The following is a 26271-nucleotide window of genomic DNA, read 5'->3' as shown; positions in this document are numbered from 1 at the left end:
GTGCTAAAAGGAAAATACTAATTTCATTGTAGGCATATTTCCATTTATAAGAATTTAGGAAATGGGCAAAATTTTGTAATGGCATCTTTGGCTTAGCTTAGTTAGAATCATTTCCTGAAAACAGTAGTGTCATATCAAAAAATATTTTATTTCCACTTTTTGTACTAGAAATGTGTCATAGTGCCAGGTAAAAAAGAGGTGCTTCAATAAATATTTACTGGATAAATGAATAAATCCGTAAATGGATAAAAGGATAAATGAATGAGTCATTCATAAACAGAATGATTCTCTCTCACATTCTAAGCCTAATTAAAAATTAGCTCTTGGCTAGTCATTAGAAAGTTGCCACTGGCCTAGGAAGCAAGTAAGCAGGCAGAGTATTTCCTTAGATCCTAGCAAGATATTTGCCTAAGGAGCAATTTGTCACTTTTCATTCATCATTGATGTATCCACTTATTCAGCTTGCACTCTGTGCATCTTCTGATCTACTTAGAAGAGACCAAGTTGGGTTCCCAGCTGGCCCATCTCAAGCTTTACAATAAAGCAGGAATCTTTTCTGTACCAAATTAGGCAGAGCAGCTTACTTTTTTCTAGACTGCATGCTATTACATAAAGAGACCAAAAATAAAGTTCTCAGTGGAGTGAAAGAGTCGTTCTTCCAATGCCTTACAGGAAAATAGCTCTTCTTACGGTTGCTGGTCCTCTTCACTGGTGATGTAACTGTTAGAGTTTGAGTCTTCATCCACCATCACAGAAAATTAGGAAGCATGTGTTCAAACAAAACTAATGAGCTTATGGTTTTCTTTTACTTCTCTCAGAGGAAGAAAGAATGTGTAATGCTATAAATTATTGTACCAGAAGAAGAAAGAGGCACATACATGAGATACACAAGGAGTGGAGGGAAACACAAACAATCTGACAAAGAAGGGACAGCTGAAATTCGACAGATGATAGATAGATAGATAGATAGATAGATAGATAGATAGATAGATAGATAGATAGATAGATGGATGGATAGAGAGGCAGGCAGGCAGACAGACAGACAGACAGGGAAAGAGGTAGAGAATCTTTGAAGGTTCAGAAGTGAGCATTTCTCAGGAAAAACAGCCCTTCGACATAGCATTTGGTTTAACAGACTATGTTATCACTGAACTTTGAAATTATTCATACTGTAGCTCAGAGATACCATCATTAACCAAAACCCCACAGTTATGGAGAGGCTGCTATGTGTCAGTTACAGAACTCTATACCGGATACTTAAGGGTGAAGAAAGGATCTCTACTCTGAATGTATACATACTCAATTTTTAGCTCTCCAAATTTTTGGTCTTGTCCCTGTCAGTAAACATTTTTGAGCCCAAAATCTCTACTATGTGAATACTAATTTATGTCATATATATCTACTACTTTACTGTATTTATTGTAGTTTTATATTTATTATAAGCCACTCACAAGATATATTTAAAGGAATGAAATTAAAATATTTTGAGATAATATTCATTTATATATTAATAACACAGACTTTATCAATTTAGGTCTGATTGTAAGTTCAGTTTATTTCAATACTTGCTTTCAAATAATAATCACACCACACATAGGCACAATATACATAAAATGCTACATATTAGGGCCAGGTTTGTTATGTTATGTGTAAATCCCTGTTTTTAGTATTGTTCCCAGTGACTATTTGTGATCTACTCTTTTTAGATCAGATTAAATCATCCTTGCATTTCATATTGTGCTTGAAAAAGAACTCAATTTAGGAGTTGAAGACAGAGTTTCCATACACTATATTTATTTAATATACTCACATATGTGTACATGTATTTTAAGTTTCCAATTCTAAATTGTTTGTCTTGAATTAAGACTATGCATTCTTTGTCTATACGTAGATCAAATGGTTATCTGCGAAAATACAGCCTAATGGAAACAATTTGAAGGAGTCAAATCTCAAAAGTTCATGTTATAGGGATACTGCCCTTATTAAACTTTTCGGCATCAAAATTAAATTATTGATATGTAATCTTCGAAAAAAGGATTTGTTCTATTGGGGGTATGTGTATGTGTGGGGGAGAGGGGTAGTTCTTCATTAGAAAATTTAATTAATCTTTATTTCTGTTTCTCACCTAAAGCGGTTTCTTTTTAAAAAACATTAGGGCTAATAGTATTGTCTTATATTTATGATAATTTACTCACATTTAAACCTCACAAACAGCCCCGTTAGGTAGGGTCAGTTACTTTCATTTCACAGAGGAGAAAGTTGAGGCACAAAAAGTTTAAGGTCATAGTTTGTTATCTTTTACACAAATTCTTAATGATATCTAATTTCTAATATAAAGTTATTTCAGAGAGATTGCTGCAATATCAAATGAAAAATGGGATTGCTTTTCATTGAGTTTGTGCTAAATATATTTTATTACAATTCTTTGAAAACTGCTAACTCTACAGGCAACATTATTCTCAGATGATCTGAGTGATCAGTCCTCCATTAATTAATGTCAGAATACAGGCTGCACCAACTTCTTCACACTGTTTCTTTACTTCATCATATGACCTATTCATTAGCAACCATTTTTTTAGGATTCTTTATTCTCGGACAGTGTTTTTCAGTGGGTGCTACCAGCATTTTGAGAGAGAATTCCCATTTGTGCAGGCAGGATGCCACTTACTGCAATGCCTTCAGCATGCATCCTGACCCCCACCCACTAAACACCAGTGATGTCTTCCCACAGTCATAATGTGCAAGGCTCCCTAAATGCATTGAGAACCACTGAGTTAATGAAAGACATAAATCACCAACCCCTGCAGCCAGCCAGTGACTTATGTTAATCTTACCTTACACCAGTAGTTAATAGTGTCTCTTATCCATCTGATATCCATAAGTGTTTGAAATTATATTAGAGTAGGGTTACCAGGTTTAGCAAGTAAAAATATAGAACACCCAGTGATCTGGTAACTCTATATTACAGGCAGTATAATGCTAATGTCACATGTTGGTCTCTCTTTAACCCGCAACTCAAGATCACTAACAAATTGGGAACTCAAGAATTTGAGATTTAGAAAAGCATGTATGAAGTGACACATTTTACATTTCAAACTTGTAATGGCTAGAGGAATACTCTCATCACATAAAAATCTAATTTGTATTAACAAATACTTAGCCTATTGAAAGTAACTAAAATCAAAATACTCGTGGAAATTTATATTTATCCTGGTATAGATAGTAGACATTGTTTATTATTCAGCTACAATGTAATTGATTAATAAATTCCACCATTACTTAAAAAAAACCCAGTCAGACGGGGTCAGCAACTTAAGCAATAGAGCAAATCAGACTAAAATTATTTCATATCAAATTCCAAAAAGTTTGTGAACTTAATTTCTTGTGAATTAAGAGATAAGGGAATTATAACAAAGAATAACTTCAGTTTTCCTGATTGAACTGTGAAAACGTAGAGCTGTAGTGTTTCCTGCAATCTCTATTGACATGGCTGACCTTAAGAAGAAAACTGATAAGGCGTTATTATCACATAATGTGATATCTCAGTGGAATATATATTCATGCGCACCAGCTTTTCTCTTTGTTTCAGATATAAAAAATGACCGTTACTTAAGGAAGAGATGCCACAATAAATGAAAGACCTTTTAACCCACAGTAAAGAAACGTAACAAAGCCATTATGAATGATGCAGCAAGTTTAGGAAAATGAAAGCTGCTATTAAAGATGACAGGCCATCACAACAACAAAAGTAGTAATCAGTGTAATTGTAGCAATAAAATAATATTTGTATTTAGTTTCTTTCAAGGAGTTAAAATAATGTACATCTTTTCTAAGTTAACAGTTTTGAATAATGTTGGCAAAAATAGCAAAAACTCAGATAAAAAGCTCTAAATGTGAAGCAGATAAACATTATCTAGAGTCACCGCTCTACATGCTTTTGTTTTCCTTCAGATTTCCTTTAAGATGATTACATTTATGTCCCTTTTACTTGCCTGTTCATGATGATGATATTCTTTTTCTTTATAATCTAGTGTTCTTGAACCAGGCTTCTGATTACTTGACTTCAATAAATCCACAGCTAAAGTTGGATCATTTTTGGTTTTCACAGCATGTAATAAAATCTGAATTTCTTGTAATTATTTTTCCTGTTGTAAAATCCCCATTTCTTTTGTAACTTTAAATAAGGATGCTTTATAAATATATAATTATCTCCACGTGGTATTCAGTGAAGCTCCTTACGTTGACGAGTGTTTTCGCAGATGATGATGAAACATTGCAGTGCGGGAAATGCCTCGCGTGGGCAACACCACACACAGGCTTATGGTAACTTTATGCTCAGTGATAAATATCCCATGTAGTAACAAAAGAGTAATTAATTTCACTGTTCATGGAAAGTTACCTCAGAGCACTTTCTGGCTTACATTTGGCATTTTTGCCACACCTCTGAATGTTTAAGGGACTCCAGCTCTGCTGGGCCATTTTACTAAAACCCCATAAAATACACAACAAAACCAGTTTATTCACAGTATAAGACACTCTTTCTATGCTTTCTTTAATCCAGGGCACAATATATAGGCCTCACCCGTGAAAACATTCATTGTAACCTTGCTCTTTCATAAAAACATCTCTAAAGATCTAATAAATGCTTTTTCTTTAGCAACAACTTTCTCCATAGAAGCAAGATATAGACAGTATGGTATACCATCTCCCTTTAGTCCTGGTCAAAGTTAAAGAAAAATCAAATTTTAACTTATTTTAGGTGTAAAATTTGTGTCAAAGAACAGAGCAAAGTCTTTTCAAAAATACAGGACTTGCTAAATTTGAACTGGGTCTCTACATATGAAAACTGCTGTGCCTGATGGGGGGTTTCAGAGGTCTCGAATGAGATGCATTTCTTACAACTATCAGTGTAACTTGCTTTAAAGGTATTATTGTGATTTAAACTTAGATATACTATATCAATTACCAGTGCTGCCCATGCACTAATGTTGCATGTATATTACATTTTCTTCTGAATGATTTTAGTATCTTTCAGGTCATTGAGAGATAATGTAATGCCTTGAAAGATAATGTAATGCCACTATTCCAAAGTGCTAAGTTTCTAACTCGTATTCAGGGGATCTCAATCTCCCATATAGGAAATGACTCATTATTTTTAATCTATAGTGGAAAGACTTTGTACTGGGAGTCCACCAGCTATGTGATATCACTTCCCCCACTCAGTTTGCTGGTCTGTAAAACGTGGATTTTTTGACTGGATGATCTCTAAAGTCCTTTTCAGCTCTGATATTCTTTTATTCTGTGATTCATTGTATTATTTTATGGATAAACATCCAAGTAGTTTACTTTTTTTTTTTTTTTTGCTTCTCTCTCAATAGCCTTCTTAAAAATGAAAAAGCATGTGGTTCTACCTTTGCAAACTCTCATGTCTTGTCCCTAATAGAAAAGTGAGGCAAATTAAGAAATGTGTGTGTTGTTTTTCTTACCACTATTTCAAAAACATGTGTAATTACTGTATGGTATAGAAGCTTTCCTCATTTTAAGCTCTCTTACTGATGCACCTGAAGTAAATCACTGCTCTTTCTAGTGCAGCACAAATCCCAGATCCTATCGTGGCTATTTTCTGGATATCTTTAGCTCATGTAGAGATGAGTTCTGTATATATTCTGTCAAATGTAGATTTAGAAATTTCATCTTAGCATTCTGATGCTTCTAAACCCTCTTTTAAGAAAGAGTAACTTTCTTTTCAAAAAACTAGGTTTATTTCTTAAATTTGTGAATAAAAATGCATTCCATTCCTTTTAATTTCATAGCTTCCTTGTAAGGTTTGATTTCTTTGTTGATTATAGGTGTGTTCCAATTAAATGATCAACAACTTTTCCACAAAGAATACTTTTTGATTAACGTCAATTTTTATCTCTTAAAAGGATCCTTCCCGGCCATTGGGGTGGAAACGTTTTGCCCCAGCTTCCTGAGGGCAGGGTTTTTAAATAGCCTCCAGGCCCCGCATCCAGTGCCAGGGAGAGGATCTTTGCCCCCCAGGATTCCTGCTGGTAGGTATTTCAGGTGAAGTTTTCTGCCACCGTTTACAGCAGTAGGACTGTGCTTACAATTGACAGAACAATACAAAAATAAATATTTCTAAAATATATTGTTGAACAGAAATGCAAGCGACTTTTTAAAACACAGGAACCACATTTGTGATACCTAATGCTCTGAAAATAATATAAAGGAAGTAGAAGAAGGATCTGTAAACTGAGCGCCCAATAGGCATAGTGCTGCCTCTTCTAGGAAAGTTTTTTCAAAAATAAAAACTAGACCAGGTCCCAAATTCGTAACTCAAGAATAAAACAGGGATGAATTTAAGCCACTTTACCACTTGGAACTGGCTAGAAAAAAGAATTTAAAACTGAGTGTTATTAACTGAAAAAGTAATTTTATATCTGAGTAAGTTTACAGGGATTTAAAGTTCCATTTCACTAAAGAAAAAATGATTTGAAAAAAGGCCAGAAAGTAGCAAATTTGGAAGAAATTTTTGAGAAAGAAAATTAACATGCAGTTTTCCCTAAAAATATCAATCTGACCAAAGCCATATTTTATCAATGAGGAAAAACAAAATATAGGATATTGAGCATTTTAAAATGAAATTTCAAAGTTTAGTAAATCACTTTGTATATTATCCTTGGTATTATTATAATCATAAATTAGTTTACTCTTGTCATTTTGTAAAATATCCAGCTGCCTTCCTCCCTGGTACCTGAGGCATGCAAATCCAGTTTATATTTTATATGTGTTTAGCAAGATGGAATTAGGATATTAATTCTTGGAGTTTTTATCATAATTCTTGTGTTTCTTATCACAGTTAATACTTATGCTACAAATTGTGGTAATGATACCAATATTTTCAGGAGGGCTGGCCCAGACAGCAGAATAATGGAAACATTTGAAAAACTAAGAAATACAATGGAAACAAAATCCCATCATGCACATTTCTTGTTTTTCTTAGCAAAATTATTCCATCAAAGCCTAAAATTATTACACTGACATTTTTCTTTTGCCTTTCAGTTACCCTTGCCTACTTAGTTATAACATACAAAAAGTAACAACCATAAATATGCTTTAGTGTCATTTGGTTTTATCGTTGGATAATTACTAAAGTGGTTGGAGACTTTGTAGCCAGCAATGCCACTGATAAGTAGGAACCAAAATTATATGAAATAAAAATTAGCAATTTTAATTCTAATGAGTGTTATGCCACCTTTTTTCTCCCTAGAAAAAAAGATGGTATCAGTTGCACACGAATTTTATTGTTGGTGGTAGTAGTGATGGTGGTATTGCAAAAAATTGGAAATAAAAATCTATATAAACTGAGCTCTCAGAGTTAACTGCAAATATAAAAATATAGCATTCATGTCTATTAATATTTCAGTGACTGGAATTGAAGAGGTGAACAGACGATTTGTAGTTTAATGACCAACTTAACTCTTAATGACAAATCTTGGTAGATTTAGGTATGTTTGGCAGAAATGACATTACAAATCAGTAGTGACTTGAATTATTCAACATCACTGGTAAAAATGACAACCCTTGTCATTTAGCCACTGAGCCTGATAGAAGTAAGATGGTGTTTCTATAACACAGACACAAAACAACTTTCCAGAGAGGGATCTAAAAGAACATCTAGCGCCCTCTTCTTCTAGGCTTTAAGCCAGATTTGCCTCCAACCTTCATGGGAGAGAAAACCCAGTTCAGTTTCCATGACTTAAATACAAATCAGGTGTAAAACAATTGTTTCATAAAAAATGTATAGATCTAAACTTGTTCCCTCAAACTGAAATTAACTCAACTCACTTTTTCTGACTTGTATCACTTTGATAAGTGATCCCTGTACACTTTCTCTGGTACTTTTCAGTAATCACTGCTATGATTTCTAAGGTAATTTTTATCCTCTTCCATTCAACTGTAGCTTATTTCCCAAGAATTCTCTTTATATTTTGTATAAAGAGGAACGAAGCAATGATATGAGAAGTTTTTATTATTTCATATTTAAAAAAAAAAGAACCCTAAAGTATTTCTTTGCCACCTAATAGCTGAGTGACTCTTCAGGTTTAGGACATCAATTTGAGGGCAGAAAGCACTTCCTTCCTTGACCTGTATCATGGTACCGTAAAAAGCTGGCCAAAGGTTGATGCCTACTGGGCAGAAATTAATTTGCTTTCTACCAATTGTTTATATGTTACAGTACTTTTAGGGTCTCATAAGACATTTGCTATGTCATTCAAGAAATCACAAAATCTGTTCTAATGATGGTACTAATTTAGTTCCCAGTTACTTCTTTAATCAAATTTAAATGAGATACATGATTATGTCTTATATAAAATAGTTTCTTTGCATTCATGTCACACTGTGCTATTAAGGAGCAATATTTTTGCAGTATGTATTTTTACACTAACTGCAATAATAAGAGAATCACTGAATCATGAGAACCAGAAAGCAGACAAGCCTGAAATCAGTATTTATGTAATGGTTGTCAATTATTTATATGACCTTTCACATTTCTAGAAAGGTCATAGTAAAGGGTTATTATTCTTAGTTTCAAATAGAGAAAAATACCAGGAAATAATTGGCTGAAAGTTGAATAGCAAGTATATTCATATATTTATTGCAATGCTTTTCAAATAGTAGTCATCCAATGAAGTAGGAAAATCTCGGGAGAGAGAAGTCAGGAAGAGTGGGGAAGGGAGCTGAGAGAAGCAAAGAGGATGGAGAAAGAAAGGAGAAATTAGAAAGACATAAGTGAAATTATATTTTTTGAGTCAAACTCTTCTCCACTGTATTCTTCCCTATTAAAATCAAATTCTACCTCCTTGAAAAGAATTAATGTCCCTCTTGGAAATATGTTATCAGGTATATACCCTAAAATAAGCTTGCTCTCTTTGCTCCATCTAGTTATTTCTTTGATTTATTTCTATAATCAAACAGTATTTGAAAGTGGGTAGAATATTTTATATGCCATAGAGTATTGATTATACATAGGGTCTTAGACTGATGACTTATCTTATGACACCTTTGCCTTTACACATTTAGTGGCTTATATGCTTACCATAAACAAAGAAAATCAGAGTAATAAAGGCATTGAGAAACAGAATTATGCATTGGTAATGATGGTGTAATAATATATGGAAGTTGCACTGGTCCACTCTTCCCTGTTACTTCACAGCAATAACTATCTGACATCATGTGATATCTTAAATTTACATAAGATCCAAACATTACAATGTGTCTTGAAAACTAGACTTATTTATAAAATATAAAGGCATATTCATTATACTCAGAAAGTAACATCTTAGGTTGAGTATGATTACATATGAAGTAATTCATATGTATAGCTTAGATTCTAGGCCAAACTCAGTTATATGCCTTAAAGTAAGAAGCTTTTTCAATTATAAGCAAAGCCTACAAAAGAGAAAACATAGGAAACAGGCAGCATGTGGGATATAGAAATAGATAAATTCTAAAAATAAAAATCAATATTGAAGGTCTTCCTAATACTTCCTTTGTGGTTAGTCTTGGAAGCTCTTTAATTGTTGAGGGGATGTTCTTCCGAAACGCCATCTTGGTTTGTCTACCTATGCTTTAAATATAATGCTATATATAAAACACCTCCTTTGACATTTTTACCTGAGCTGCTGTCTGTTGCATGCCATGTGTGAGGTTCAAGGTAAATGGCAAAGATGGGGTAAATAGCTCTCTTCACCTTCTTACTTTGTCAATTTTGTGAGACTTCCTCACTGCTTACTCTGAATCAGTTTAAAAAATAAACGTGAACACATGGGGACTCAAAAATCAGATTTGCAATTACTAGGTATATGATTAATAGTAATGTTTAATATTATTTATTTATTTTTACCTTTGCAAAGAGATTTGAATGAGCCTTATACTCAAGTACCCAGACTTTTTCATATCCTCACTACTGTCCCCCTGACTAGTAATGTTAAGATATGAATTCACAATCCAGTTTTGTATAAACGAGTAGCAGATCCAACTAGACCATTTCTATAGCAAAGGACTTACAGTGCTGAGCCAATATTAAAATGTCTTCAAAGTCTATTAACAATGATTATCAGTATTTTCCTTTCCATATTTCATGTGAAATCCTATCTGATATGGAGTCTGGGCAAATATTGCATGCACTATTATCCAGTCAAAAAAATGTTTTATTGAGAAGGCATATAGTTTAGATATTAGAAATAAGCCAGGAAAAATAAATAAGGTTGAAGCTGCAGAGAATCTAGGATCTTGTGAGTATAATATTATCAGATCTTGATGCATATAGAGGACTGCAGAAAAGCGGTAATGCAAATACATAAGACTGGATGGCAGACTTTGAAGGAATATACAATGAGTTAAGGAAAACTGACATGAATTCAGTGTGCCAAGGGAAATCAACAGTGGAAAAGTATATAACTTTTAAATACAATCAAACTGCAGTTCAGAAAAATCAAAGTAAACCATTTCATTTCTTTGTATGTTCAGGCATCCTAAAAGAAAAGTCAGTAACTTTGTTTTCAATCTACAATTGGACGTTTCAAAATTAATCACTTTTGACAACAGTTCTGCTTGCTAAAGTTCTCCTGAGGATGATTATTGTTTTTATATTTTTCTGTAGTATATATGGCAATTTGCTTTATTTTATCTTTAACAAATACTGTTGTAATAAATATACATAAAAGATAAGATTGTGGTTTACTTTTTAAGTAAGAGGTCTTCAGGGGAAAAAAAAGACTCTTCTTTTATTGAAGGATATATATTTTATATATTTCTGCAGCTGAAAATGTTGCCAATTACCCTGAATAAGATGTGTGTAAATGAGTGTTTTTGTGTGTACCTGCTTAAACCAAAAGCTAATTATAATAGGAATAGGATAAACTGGATTAAATGTGCGAAGTAAGATCCTGAATAAATGATTCAAAATGTAAACTGTGGAACCTGAGAAACCTTCATCTCAATTCTTAACTCCTGGTTTCTTTATTCCGTGCCATTTGTGTGATTTCAAGCCCCAGTAAGCCCTACCCGATACTCATCTGCACAGTGGTGTCTCCTGGAGAACTCTTCTCCTTGAAAGTTTGTTCAGCTGCAGACTTCAGAAGGAAATCCTGTAAACTGCAACTATTTGAAAACTAGGGTAGGGACTCTGAAGCAGGGTCAGACAGGAACCCAAGATTATTCTATTTCAGGCCTGAGGAAAGGCACAGAGAAGAGACGGTCACTGATAAAATGACAAAGGGAACACACCCAGCCAACAGAAGCACAAGGAAGGTGACATGAGTGACTGTATTTCTAGTTATACACCCATAAACAACCCCCTTAAAGTATTTGCGACACGTTATTGCTAGGTTAAAGTTACTTAAAAACACTTTTGGGCATATATTGGTAGATTCCAAAACCAGTGCAAGGGAGGGCTAGCCAGATAAGGTTAAGATGGTGTTCAGTCTGCTTCCTCTGTTGCTTAAAAGTCAGTGAATTCCAAAGAGCATGCACGTCATCTTGTGGTTCTTTGGTTTACTTGAGGAGAAATACACAAAAGGTTAGTAAATGATTTAAAACCTAAATTTAAGACAACTTGAAGATATCATTTGGAAAAAGAAAAGTCAGGATGGGAACACATACAAAATGAAGGTGTAATTTGAACCTTCAAGCATCATTCAGTTTATAAAAACTTTAATCTGTTGCAGGGTCTATGAGTTTAAGGGCTCCTATGGACCGACGGTCGTGATGTTGTGGTACAGGTCATAGACTCAGATTCCTTATCGATTATACTTTGTTTCTTGGCCAAAAATAACATAGACTCTCTTTTCCAAGAAAATGGGCATACGATCGTATAAATAAATGTTTGTATACAATTTCAGGAGGTCTCTGGACACCCTGAAGTCCATCAGTGAAGAATTTCAGATTATTAAAAACTCAGTGTTCTATATATAAAGTTATGTTTTAAGACATCGTGAACAGCAGCATCTTTCTGTAAGACTGACCGTGCATTTAAAAGAAAAAAAGAAACAAAGCAGCAGGATGCATTTGATATCAAGCTCTCAAACATTTACAGAGAATTTCTATTTTTTTCCTACCAGAAAGACATGAAAAATCTTAAAAGAGCCTTTAACTAATCTCCAGATTCTTTTTACTAGTTCTTTTTACTTTCCTATTTTCAGATTCCGTAAATAGTTTTAGCCTTTGACTTTCGCTCTTCTTTCTTATTAGCATAAATGTTTCTTTTACCTAAAGATCATTTCAGTAAGTTTGAATCTTAAAAATCCAGACTTTATTTATATGACAATTTAAATTCTCAGTTGAGAACATATATCTACCCTCTAGGGACATTCATGTTCTATTATTACAAATTATACCATCAATTTTGGTCCTATTCAAAGAAACTATCAACACTTTCAAAAGATTCATCCAGGAGTCATTTTCTTCTCCCAAAGAAAACTTCTGAAAAACTTTACACAGCTTGCTAAAGCTTAGTCCCCATGTGAGTCAGTATTTAATCTTTGTGTTGGTTGGAATTGTTGTGTTGGTGTGTTTTCACCTTACTGGAAAACATGATAAGAAACTGAGCTGCTTAAATGCCTCTTGCTCTTTCATAGGGCAGCATGCTTGTCCTCCTGGGCTGCTGGGCCACTTAAGAACATAAGAAGGGCGGGGAAAGACCATACCTATTGTAAAACACATCTCATCTCAGCATTCATTCTTTTGCATTGTAGGACAAAGCACAGTGGAAGTTGCCCTGTGGCACAATGTTAACTTTTCATAGTTCTGTTCACAGAGGTCTTACAGAACGTGTATTTAGCAAAATTGAACATTAAAAAAAAAGTTAAATCCTTTGTAAGAATTGCAGAAAAGATTCAAAAATAAGTAGTAACTTTCCTGGGGGGTGGGGAAAAGAAAAGTAGTTGGTAGTTTAATTTACATCATATGTATGATTCATTTAACAATGTTTTCTCCATTATAATTAAAATCTCACCATAAATAACCTATGCAGTTAGGATTAAATATATCCTGTCCAGAGGTTTGTTTGATTTTTAAATTTTCTGTTGATTTTCTTTTGATTAGTGAATAATACAAAAGACCAAAAGGCTGAATATTTGATCGTTTATGTAATCACAACACACTTTTGAAGCCAGGAGTAAAGCACAACATTTGAAACACTATTGGAAAATATGACACTTTCTTCCCAAAGCTTCAGGACTCTTTCTGAAAACATTCCTTTGTATAGGAAACTTAAGGTCATTATCATAAACTGACGTTTAAGCGATGGAGAAAGCAAAATCTAAAGGCTGTTCCAGCAAGTTTCCTTAGCACACATTTCCTGTTTATATAGATTATCATAAGGCTTTATGGAGCTTTAAAATCCTAGAACTTCTCAAGGACAAAACATCTTTGGCAGCAACACAATGCCCAGTCCATAATGGCTTTCCAAGATGTGTTTCTAAGATGAGGCACAGAGATTTGGGGTAATGCTTCACGTACTCTAAATTACTAACGGAGACCCAAGTATTATTTGGGGGTATGACAAGATGGACAAGCATTCAGACTCTGGAGCCAGATTGCCTGGCTTCAAGCGCTGGCTCTGCCAATTGCCCAGTGTGTATCCTTGGACAAGTTCCTTAAACCCTCAGTACATCCATAATCTTATCTGTTAAATTGAACTAGTGACTATACTCACCACAGGGGTTGGTGTGAGGATTAAATGAGTTAGCACATGTAAAGCCCTTAGAACAATGCCTGGCACACTGAAAAACTTATTTTTTAAGTCAGTTATTATTACATATGTGCCGATTTAGATGTAGGATCTATTTTTTAATTACCCACACAAAAACTTTGTACAGATAGAAACCAAGAACAAAAGTGGCATAAAATTATTTGACATGCAGTTTAATGTGGTTTTGAAAAACTTAGCACATATTTCCTGTTTCATGTTTATGTTTTGAACATTTCAGAGTTGTTCAAGTCATGAGGATTCTCTGATATGTTCATTATTCATTGCTACCTAGTGGTAATTAAACTATAGATTATTGTATAATCAATTATTTCTTTCATAATAACTGGAAATCTAAAAGTCATAAATCAACTAATTTCAAGACATGTGCTTTTAATTTGATCATTATCACATATGACTTTTATACATGTGGATGTAGTAAAAAATCAAGAAAGCCATTCTTAAAAACTCATATGTTATTAAAATTTTGCAATATGGTTAGTGTCTTATGTTGAAAACCACAGTCTAACATCAAGCATCTTTGGCAGTAACTTTCATTGCCAACAAGACACTTCTAGTTAAGGAGAAATCTTTCTGCCCATATGTAATTTCCAGTAGAAAAAGGACAGTACTGAATATTACTGAAGTTAATTGGTACAGACGTATGCCACTGCTTTCTGGAACTGTCAGGAAAATTATGTTTCATTTCTTTAGCCTCACATCTTAGATTTACTCTAAAACAAATCTAGAAGTGCCACTGTTTTCATAAATGCAAATCAACCCTCCTAATTTCTGCTCAACTGTTTTATCACAGAATAAAATAATTATTCTTCAGCATTAATCCAAGGTTATTTGGCTCACTTCTGAATTTAAGAAGCAAAATAAAGAAATTAAGAGAAAGCATGGAACCAAATTAACAATAAATATTATATAGATTTAGGGGTTTCAAATAGTTCTAAGGTTAAAATCAATTCCAGAGTAACCTAAGGTATATTGGTAGAGGTCCAAATCTGTAAATAGAGTACAGAAGACACAAGATGGCTTTTTAGATAAGAATAAGAATCTACTTCCTACAGAAGCTATTTCTAAGAAACTCTATATTATAGTATGGTATTTAAAGTAAGAAAATACCCGTTTTGATTATTTTACTCTAGGAGAAACCATCTTGTTCCTTAAAGCAACTTCAAGCCTGTTGATTTCAGGTGTAAAGAATTTAAGTGGACCTTTGAGACAGGAAAATTCCTAAATATATTGATCTTAGTCATTTTCAGTAGTGAACCTTCTTCACTCTGAAAAATACTTCTTAGCTTAGGATTCAACATCTAGTCAGTAAGGTAAGATATAATACTCACATTTACTCATTCGTTCTTTAAGCTGTTATTGGATGGTTTGATGTTTATAGTATCAGGTACTATTCTCTGTGTTGTAAACTCATTATCTCACTTAATCCCACACCTCACTCGATGGAGAAGGTGGATTAACACCTCCTCCACAGTGACTTAATCTATCTCATGAGATGGAGGAGGTATTATTATTATTATGTAAAAATATACAAATGAGGAATGTATATAGTGTACAAATGGGGAGACTGAAGCAGTGAGGTCAGTGAGTTATGAAAGGTCGCTTGCCCAAAGTGGAAGAGTCTTCAATAGCATGCTATCTGACTCTAATCCCACATCTTCTCACTGCACTGTGCTGAGCACACAAGGTGTAAGGTAATAAACCATCCCAGTTTGCCTGGGACACAAGGATTTCAGTGATAAAACCAGGAATTAACTGTATCATATAAAACATGTAAATAGCAGTTATTTTTACTTTGCCATAAGATATAAAAGAATCTTTATGTCAATGCCAAAGTACAATAAAATATGGAAATGATCCATTTTTATAAAACTATTTTTTTCTACATAGTGAACAATTGTAATAAGAAAGGGGAAGCAGATAACTACGCCCAAAAGGGAAAGAAAGCAAAGGTTCACCAACATTTTTGAACGACAACTATTGCCAGACTCTGTGTCAATTATACGTTTTTTCATCTACTCCTTTGAAAAATCACATATAGTATGTAATATTATCCTCATTTTATAGATGCAAAAACTGAAAGAGCTAAAATAACTTGCCCAAGATCATGCAGGTAGCATAGCTAGAATTGGAATTGTTTTTTTTTCCTCAAAACCATATATTTTATACTGCAAGTAATTTAGGATTAAAGTCTATTGATTTGCCATTCTGCTTTTTCAGTAACTCTGCTCTAGGGCTAGAATTAGCCTTAGAAAACATCTTTATTTGTGTGTTCCTTCTGGCATTCCAGTCAAAAAAAATTAAATTGAGTACCTCCTCTGTGCCTCATTCTGTGCTATATGTAGCTAGTGAACTTACAGAGAAGCATTAAGCACCAGTCCTGACCTCAGCAGCATTTTAGAGTGGAAGGCAGACACCGTTGTAGTTAGTATCAATGCCATACCTAATAAGTGTTATACAATTGTTTAAGATGTAAATGGAAGAAAAAGTAAACCATCAAGTCATCCTAAAACAAAAAGTGATTCACGGGAGAATTGACCGGTGGAGACGGTATTTAAGTTCCTTTTTTTATATGTAAGTATATGATTTTACCAAATGAAGACAGTGAGAAAGCAGTCTTCCAAAGAGAAGAGGAAGGTCCAAGTAAAGTCGTACTTAGGGAATTATGAGTCCCCTTGAGAATTTGAAAAACAGGAGGTGGGGAACTGGGGCTGTAAAAGATGACAATGGAAACAAAGGTAGAGGAAAGATTGTGAAGGAATGTAATTGCCAAGCAGTTTAGACCTTAATCCTGAAGAAAACAATACAATATGTAAAGCAGTCTTTAAAGGAGGGATGAGACATTAGTCCTTTATAGTAATTGTTTACTTATTTCTAGTCCCCTTTCCACTATACACTCCATGAGAGCAGGATCTTGTATTGATTGAGGATGTTTCTCCAGAAACCAGAAGAGTACTTGATGCATAGTAGGCATTTAAATATGTATATCTGCTATATCACTGAATGTTTAAAATAATGATTATACAAGCATTAACAGGTACAACCAGTAAACGATTACTGTAATACGTCAAGAGAAAACAAAGGCAGAATGTGGACAGTGTTAATAGGTTTTGTATAGAATCAGCACCACTTAACAACTTATGGACTAATAAGGGTTTGATTAAGTGGGAAATCCAATATTACAATAGAGTTTCAAACCTGGGTAATTAGATGGATGGTGGTGTCTTAACCAAAACAGAAATAGAGGAGGAAAAGAAGGTTCAAGGGAAATCTTTTTAAGTTTGTATTTGAATTCACTGAGAATAAGATTCATTTGGGACGTGATCTGATAATCATCGGGCAACAGTGTTAAGAGGAAAACAATCCTCCAATTTTAGTTCTTGTGAATCAAAATAATTATTTAATATATAAAATTTGTTCAAATTTATGTCATCCATATCTCTTGAATGCCTTAGAGGGATAAGAAAACTATTTCATTTATTATGAAATCCATTTGAGATTATAATTATAGTTCACTATCAGTACAGCAGAAACAGGGAGTAGAAATAAATTAAATAACTGGCTGAAAAAGTCCTGAATTACAACTTGGGAGGAAGAAAATACAGGCAACCTGTCAATCCAAATTATTACCATAAATTTTGTTACCTATTAGACAAAATATAGACGTGTTATAACATTAAATAAACTAGATTGATTTAAATCTGTGATAGAGTTTTGGGATTGTTGAGATTTGTTTGGATTCTTGATATTACTGACTACACATTAGAAATTGCCAAACTGATACAAAACACTACATCCAGCACAAACTCATTACTTACGTGAAAATGTTGAGTCTGTCATCTCCTTTCAGAGTCTTCTCTGAGGCCAAAAAAAGGTGGGCAACTGTTTCACTCACAAAATATTTTCCCCAGAATTTCCCTGGAACATTTAAAGAATACCTCTCTTTTGTTTCCTTTAACAACAACACAAGAATAGCCTTATCATTATCTGGTTTCTCAATACCTATATCAAAATCATCATAAGTATTGAGAAGCTGCAAATTTGAAAAAGATTCATTTGTTAATAGCCTATAAACGTCCCAGTTAAAGAAAATTATTGTTCTCTATAACAGAAAAAGATGATATGGCATTTTGTGATCCATTGCGTTCAGAATATAAGTGATTTCTTATCGAATCTTGATTCTAATGCAGTTTAAAATATCCATAACAATTTCTGGGCTATTCATGAAGGAAAACCAAAGAACTTCACTTTTTGTGTGACTTGTAAAAGTATTTTTGAAGATCTCTTCAACTGATGAGGCTTCTAAAAAAGATCTGGGGATTTTGAGACTTGACTAACATTTAAGAATCCTGGAGCCTGTCCGTTGATTCCAGTACAACGCAAATACTAAGCGAATCCTGTGACATGAGGCACTTAGGGTAACTGGCTAAAACAGTAAAAATGGAAATAAGCTGAAATATTTTGAAAATATTAAAAAAAAAAGAGAATCACATCCAAATGTATTTTCTAAGAGCAAAAATGCAATATATAATTTTTACATATTTAAAAATAATGCAGAAAAAGCACTGTTACCAATAGACTTCTCACACCTAACCACATATTTGAAGAATATCATCCTTTCATAATTTCCCTCATACTTATCTACTTTCTTGATTATAAAATGTAATCATGGACTGTAAGCTTGTAATCTTCACAGCGTATCTAACTTCCCTGTAGAAAACCACTAGGAAACAAATTACAGGTTAGATACCAGCGATATTCCAAAAAAAACAACTTCTTAGTTTAATAACACTTGCTTTCAAATGATGCTACTGAACAAAAGACTCAGAGCTCAGGTGTGAAAGTTTTAATTTACAAGAAACGGGGGGAGTCTTCATTTGACTCTTTATTATCTTCAATGAGAAGATGAAACTTGTCACTGATGAATTTTAAGATTGTATAAAGTATCTCCCAAGGAGATAACAGATAGCACTAATTTCAAAGTATTCACATAGATTAGAATCTTGCTGAAGTACTTCAGTGTTACTCTCTTAGGAATTGTGAAACTGATGAGAAAAATCAACTTGTTTCTATGAAGCACCTACTCTGCTCAGCTCTGTGGGAGATGACCTTGAGAAACCCAGTGAATGGGGATACAAAGCATCTGTGGGAAGATGAGGGGAAAAAACAACCTAATACAAAACCAGACACACATTTCATAATGCAGACAATAGATGTGATGGGAGTGCAACCATAGGAAATGGCTGTGGGAGACTTTCATGGAGGAGGTGCACTGTATAAATTCTAGGGAGATGTGAGTGTGATTAGGGAAAGAAGCAAGTTGTGAGATAATCCGGGCAGGGGAATACCAAAAGGAAAGGCAGAAGGAGACAGGATTGAATAAGTATAGGTGATAATGACAGTTGATGAGGCAGTAGATGATAAGGTTAGTTAGGAGAGAAGAGGTCCATCACTGGAGAGGATTGCCTAACAGCATGGGTCTCACAGTTCTGATCTTACAAATCATCTCTGAGAGGCACCTTTGGCATAAAGGTTAAGAGCTTAAACTCTGAGACAGACTGCTTGATACAGCCACTTAGTAGCTATTTGATTTGGGGCAAGTAGTTTAATTTTCTATGCCTCAATTTCTCTATCTGTGTAACAGGGATAATAATAGTATTCCTAGGGAATGTCAGGGTTTTTGAAAATATATTTTAAAATATATTTTTAGAAAACTAAATATGTTTCTCTGACAGCAATGGTCAAGATAGATTGAAAAGGTGTGATTATGAAAGAACCTGGGCAGTCATTGAAATAACCCAAATTTTCCCCTTAACATCCATAATCCATTATCATTCAAACTGGAATAGTGGACTCATAATTTTTATTTTTCCCTACCTTGCTATCCAAGCATTTGCATCAAGCTCCTGTCTCCAAGCTCTCTGAAACCCATGGCCAAATAAAAGATTTCATGACAAACTTTCAGATTGAAAACCCGGATCTTCTAGATCCCTGCCTACAGTAGGGCTGACAGTTCATTTGACCTCAATATTTTCTGATATAGTTTTTTTAAATCTGTATTTGGGTGAAATTAATGACTTTTAGGAACATAATAGAAATTTGCCAAAATGGAAAACTTCTTTGGGTTCTAATTCTATGCATGATAAATTGGGAACTTTATTGCTACATTTAACCTTTAGCACATCTTTCTTTAAAATACAGATTCAAGTGTAAAATCTAGTATTTGCAGACTTTGTACTAATTTGTTCCAGTCACCCTTTGTAACCCTCAAGGCTTTGGGTTCATAAAAGGGACATGAATTACAATATGAGATCTAATATTTCCGTCATTGGTGCACATAATTTCTTTCCAGATATTCTTTGTGCTCATGAGGAAAAACTCTGTGCACAGTGCAGATTGAATTGCTAAAAATTCCAATGAGAAGCGAGAAGTATAGAAGTAAAAAGTAAATATGTCATACATGTTTATTTCAGGTAAATATCATTTTCCCTCCCTAAAATGACTTTATCTTTTAAAATCGGGCAATTGAGCAGAACAAATAGATTCTTTTCTTTGAAACAAATCAGTTACTTATGTCAAATATTCTACCTAATAGAGGTGTATTGGGAACTGTAGCAATTGCATAGATATGATAAAAAAGAAATAAATGATGTTCAGTTTCTGATTTTAGCTTCTGCACTAGACTATGAAATCAGTTACTTATTTTTCATGTACTGCCTTCATTGTTCGGTTGATCTAATCTATGTCCAATAAAGAGATGATCAAGAACTACTACAGGTCTCACCAACTTTGTAGCATTCATCAATCTACTGACTTTCTCTACTTAAAAGCCCTTAAAAGTAGACTATGACTGATGGTTTATAATTTCTTAAAGAGAATTCATGAATTTCTCCTTTCTGCTTTGCCTTAAGAATATTTCAGAAATGCCTGGTCTAATGTAATTCAGCCATAATTACTGCATCATTGGAGGAGAAGTACCACAACTGCCAAAGCAGCTACAGTAACTGCTTAAACCCTGACTTTAGCTTGTTGATTGCCTTTTAAGGAAAAGCTCAGGACAAAAAGAGCATAATCTGAACAAGTGATTGCAGGGCTTTAGAAAAGGAAATGCTTAATTACTTAGTAATTCATATTGTAATTCGTGTTCTTTTTATGAACTCAAAGGAAATAATGCTATAAAGAAATGGAGAAATGTGTATGTTTAATGTGTTTATAGAAGCGTGTTGGAAAATGAAGTTCCTATTAATAAAATACAAATAATTTAGCTGCCACAGCTGGAAATCTCTAACTGCAGCACATATTTCTGTAATTGCTGTAATTCTCGTGTGTTCTCTTGCTCTCTTTGCAGGCAGACCAGTAATGATTGTGGTGGAATATATGGAGAATGGATCCCTAGACTCCTTTCTACGGGTGAGGTGTTCTTTTCTGATGGCATTTAAATAAGCTATTCTGAGTTCTAGATTTAAAACATTTATCATAAATTAATTTTTGCATAATCTTATTCATGGATTTTTCCATGAAGAATAGCAGGATTTTCTCTAGGGTGTGTTTCTCTGATACTGTGATACATTAGAGTGTTACTAAGAGGGTGGGGGGAATATATACACATGATAATATCATTGATTTCTCCTATAAATTCACTTGCCATATTAATATATACATATTTCAAATGATGTTATGAAGAAAGAGATTAAATGAAATTCAGTAGCTTCACATAGCCTGTGTGAAGCAACTGAGTTTCATTTTGCTTTATCACATTTAACTATTTAGTAGGATATTTTATGCATTATCTATAATGCTGAACCCTTTAAATTGATATATATTTACCAATAATGACTCAAGTTCATATCAGAAAATGGATTTTATCAGCTTTGTCCTTCTTAATTTCATTGGCTGACTATTTAGAAAACAAAAAGAGAAAAAATGAAACTCTGGCTGAGATTTACTTTAGAACAAAAATTTTTAAAGCACTCTTTTTAAGTGACTTATACTGGAAAGTATGGTATATACAAAAATCATTTGTTTTATATAGTGGCACAGAATAACACAGCTGAGAAGGTACCATGAAGTTATAATTCAAAATGTGTTTATAATATTTTTAACATTTAAAAAGCCAATGTATGCTATAAAAATATTCATTGATAGTGGAAAAAACAGAAATATTTAAAAAGTCACTGGAGTATTTTACATCCCCAGCAGAGGTCACATATGTGCATGTCACTGTATTCCTTAATATATATTTACCTACAGAGACATAGCCAATTTTCTTACTTATAAAATGACTGGACTTCTGCTATTTGAAATGTGTTATATGTTTTTCTTCATTTTTTATGGGAATAAACAATCTCAAGCATTCTTTCTTCACTTCATTTTTTGCTCAGTGTTATTTGGACAAGTTCTATGTGCATCTTACCTCTCTCCCTTGATCTCATTTTCATTTATTTTTCTTGATTCCATGCCCTCTTCTTCCAACTGCTCTCAATATTAGCAGTGATAGTATATTTATACTGTGACTGGACTTGGTGTCCAGATTCAATGCCAGAAGCTGAATTCAGCAAAATTGTCGAGTTATTATCGAGCAGTACTCTTCACAGAATGCATACCCTCAGCCAAGTACACTCTTTAAGGCAAAATGAAATTCATAGGTGTTTAGGGACATGAACTATTTGTTCTTTTCTGTAGCCATTCTCAGAATGTTATTTTATAGCTTGTATCCATTTCCCCTGTAAATGTGCTAAATTACTTTAGGATAATTTTTCAGGACCACCTATGATACTTGAAATGCATATATACTTATGCCCTTCCATTATGTTTATCCAGAAACTCATTTTTATCAGCTGCATATCAAAATGACTTATTATCTAATGGCGCTTCAGATAGGATTTTTTATCCACTATATCCTAGAGCTGAATATAATGGCAAATAATGTAACAGATGCTCATTTAAATTGCTGCTGAAAAATGGATCAAATGACTGCCACAAGCAAATTAGGAGAGAAATGTTAGCTTCAGATATACTTTTTATCCTGCTGAATCATCAATCAATTACAACATGTTATAAAGAAAAGATAATATGTTATAAGTAAAATATTTACTTATAAACATCCTACTACATGTTTATAAGTGGTATGTTTCATGATCTAAGATTTAAAAACTAATATTTTTCAGCTCTTATGCACCATGTAGGTTAGACACAATACAATCTGGGAAAGAATAAATGTTCAAATAATGGTGGCTACCACTACTAATACTATGAGAATCTTAACATATATTATCTCAGTTCATCTTGGCTCTGCCGCTGTGTGACCTTACGACTTGAGCAAGTGACTAACTTCTCTGTGCCTCTGTTTACTCATCTATAAAGTGGGAATATTAACGTGTATCCACCTCGTACAATTGTTATAAGGATTGAGTTGATTATTGTAAAGCATATAGAATAATGCCTGACACATTGTAAAGGGTGGAGAGAGGACTGAAACTCAAGTCTCTGAATCCAAAAGCCATGTTCTCATACACTTTGAATTCTATCTTTTTATTAAATTACTTATTACTTCTTATAAGTCCACTACCATCTCCCCATGGGGTCTTGGGTCCCCTCCTCACATAGAATTTCTATTAAAAGAGAAATCATATGAATGGGATAAAAAAAACATAGGGCCAATACTCCCTTTTTACTCTTCTATAGGATTCTTACTTTCTTTGTAATTGTATCTCTTATATCCCAGAAGCTCAAAGTGCTTTATAAACTTTATGTCAATAGCAGATATTCAACTCCCCACGGCAAGCAGAAATAAAATATATAAATATATATATCCCACAAATTCTGAAAAACGAAGTCATTTTTCAAACTCCTGCTTTAGAATTTGATAATCGCAGCTTCTGTTAGCACAGAGAGGAGGAAGTGGCTAAGTGCACGGCACAGTAGGGGAGCCATCCATGGCACATTAATAGCGTTCTGTGCTTACTGGAGCCGGAAAAGATTTCCCTCGGTCTCCCACACTACTTGAAAATCACTTCAATTCACTGTTTTATATGACGGAGTGGTAGCAAATGAAGTACAAGATTACAATCTAGTGCCAGCGGCAGTGGCTGGCTGGCTGTGATATTGCACCAAATTCATAAATCTACTATTTGGATCCTTGTGGACATTCCTCCGGATATATATTAGCAGGGAGAGGGTGGCGTGGTTAAGTAAGTATGTTTGTGTGTAAGTGTGTATGTGTGTGTATATGTGCACGTACGTGTGGAAAAGGGGAGTGGGTAGGTATATAAGTATGTATGTGTTTTAAATTTTAAAATAAAATGCAACCTGACTTAGCAAGCAGAGCATCAGCCTAACTGCCCAGAAGATATGACCTCACTGATGTGCAGGTTTTCCTAAACTTTCCAAGGAAATACACTAGTGTGAATGAATGCAGTCTTGACCATTATCCCTGTACAGTCTCTCTCCATCTATACATATGGATTTCATCAACACTTTTTGTGGCGGCACTTACCTGGCAACTGCTTATCCCTAAATCTTTGGACCTCCATTTTTATAGCAATATTAACTAGCAATCCAAATAAAACTAGTTATAAATTACTTAAAAAATTCGAGATATCATGTGTCAAGCACCAACAATTTATTCCTTTATTTTATAACATTTGTTGAATGTGGATTTGTTTATTATATCACAAAACTCAGTTATACAAAAATACAACACCACTGGTTTCAGTTCAAGAGGGTGTATTGTGTTCATGCTGCAACCTCTTGCTCCCATCTCAAAACCTTTGACGTAAGAGAAAAAGATATACATACATTACTTATAAAGCACAATCACATAAGCAAGCGAGAAAGTGTCATCCAGAAATAATAACAAGAAAAAAATTGGAGAAATTAGTAAAGACAAAAGCAAACAGAATCAGGTTGTGTAAAGAAACTGCCAAAAGAATCAGATTGAATAAGGAAACCATAGCCAAAAGCACACTCAGGAAAGGATGTTTGAGGGCAAGAGGAATATGTGGAAGGTAGTGCTACCAACTGACATAAAGATACAGAGGAGGAAAAGGATGGGCTGGTAACTGGGAGAGGATGATGAGTTTAATTTGGGTCCTGTTACCTTTGAGATGCCTATGGAACATGCGGTGAAAGTGTCCAGACAAAATTAGAAAGATATATCTGAAACTCAACAGGAAAATCTTGGCTAAAGTTAAAGATTTGGGAGTTGGTAGAATAAAAGTGGTTATTAAACCCAAACCGTGATATTTTCCAGGAAGAAATGTTAGACAAAGGGAAGGAATTGAACAAGGTTGGAACTCTGTGGCATACCAACCTGAGGAAGCGGCATGGATGGCATCTCCATGCACGAGAGGCGAAAGACAAGCAAGGAGGGAGAGGAGGCCATGGCATCCCAAACCTAAGAGAAGAGAGCATTTCAGGCAGGAGCAAACAAGCAGTTGTATTAAGTGCAGCAGAGAAATTCTGGAAGACAGAGACTATGACATCTATATGATATCTATGACTAAGGCAGAGACTAGACATCTATGGCATTTAGCACTTAAGAGGCCCTCCAAGATCTCAACAAGAGCACTTTTAATGGGTTGGTCCCAGGCAGAAGCCAGACTGTAGAGGGCAAAATGAGACTGAAATATAGATAGAATTGGCAGGTGGAGACCAATTTTTAGGGGAAAAGTGGGTGAGATGGCAAGGCAAGAGATAAATCAGATGCTAGTAGACCAAAAGAAAAATCAAGGGTATTTTTTAAGATAGAAAATAGTTTAGACAATTTATACACTGAGGGCTAGGAAATCAAAGAAAATACTGTTAAACTGATAAGGCAAAATATCTCAGGAGATGGGAAGGTACAAAATCAAGGACCCTGGTGAAGGATTAACTTTGAGTAGCAGAATTTTCCAAGACTTGAAGGAGCTGTGTGTTGTGGATCTAGAGGGATTTACGAGGAACACGCATTAAATTTAAGAAAATGATACCTCTTGCTATTGTATTTCTATGCAAAGTAGGAGGAAAGTTTATGTGGGAGTTTGAGGACAAATCTTCATTGAAGGCGAATGCTTAGAGTAATTGCTGAAGTTCAAAGGATAAATTGCTGATGAGAAAAAAAAAAAAAAAAAAAGGACCATCAGGATCAGGTTCTACTCCAGGAACACAGATCTTTCAGGACCCCTGCAAGGGTAACCAGCTAAAAGTCTTTACCAGGGATTTTAATGGTATGCAATGTAAGTGGCCAGGAGGAGGATCTTCTGGACCGCTGGCTCAATAGTTCGTATTCGTTACAGGCACTCTTCCTCCACTCCTGTCAGTCCCCATCTTTGGTCCTAGAGAAAATAAAATGATTAACTAGTTCTGCTGACTTCCAGGTGATGCTGGAGAACATGAGCGTTTTGGCAGTGGTGTGCATACTTCTGTGATTTCCTGCAGGAACAATTGACTGCTCCCCTCCCCTCCGCAATGTAAGACTGGAGATAAAAGAGGCTATTGTTTGTAGAACAGGTACA

The 26271-nt window shown here is 34.3% G+C and overlaps 1 protein-coding gene across 1 annotated transcript in view; it reads left to right on the top strand.

Annotated features, from left to right (window-relative positions):
- The window catches only part of EPHA6 (EPH receptor A6), an 852487-nt gene that overhangs the window by 701304 nt on the left and 124912 nt on the right, over positions 1-26271 (top strand). The window contains exons 12-13 of the mRNA XM_036850549.1: positions 5928-6053; positions 21126-21187. Of these exons, the coding sequence (XP_036706444.1) occupies positions 5928-6053; positions 21126-21187 (188 nt within the window). The remainder of the gene's footprint in view (positions 1-5927; positions 6054-21125; positions 21188-26271) is intronic.

Source organism: Balaenoptera musculus, chromosome 4 (genome assembly GCF_009873245.2).
Source record: "Balaenoptera musculus isolate JJ_BM4_2016_0621 chromosome 4, mBalMus1.pri.v3, whole genome shotgun sequence".
NCBI classification, from domain to species: domain Eukaryota; kingdom Metazoa; phylum Chordata; class Mammalia; order Artiodactyla; family Balaenopteridae; genus Balaenoptera; species Balaenoptera musculus.
The sequence above is the reverse complement of the archived record's forward strand: the minus strand, read 5'-3'. Positions and strand labels throughout refer to the sequence as shown.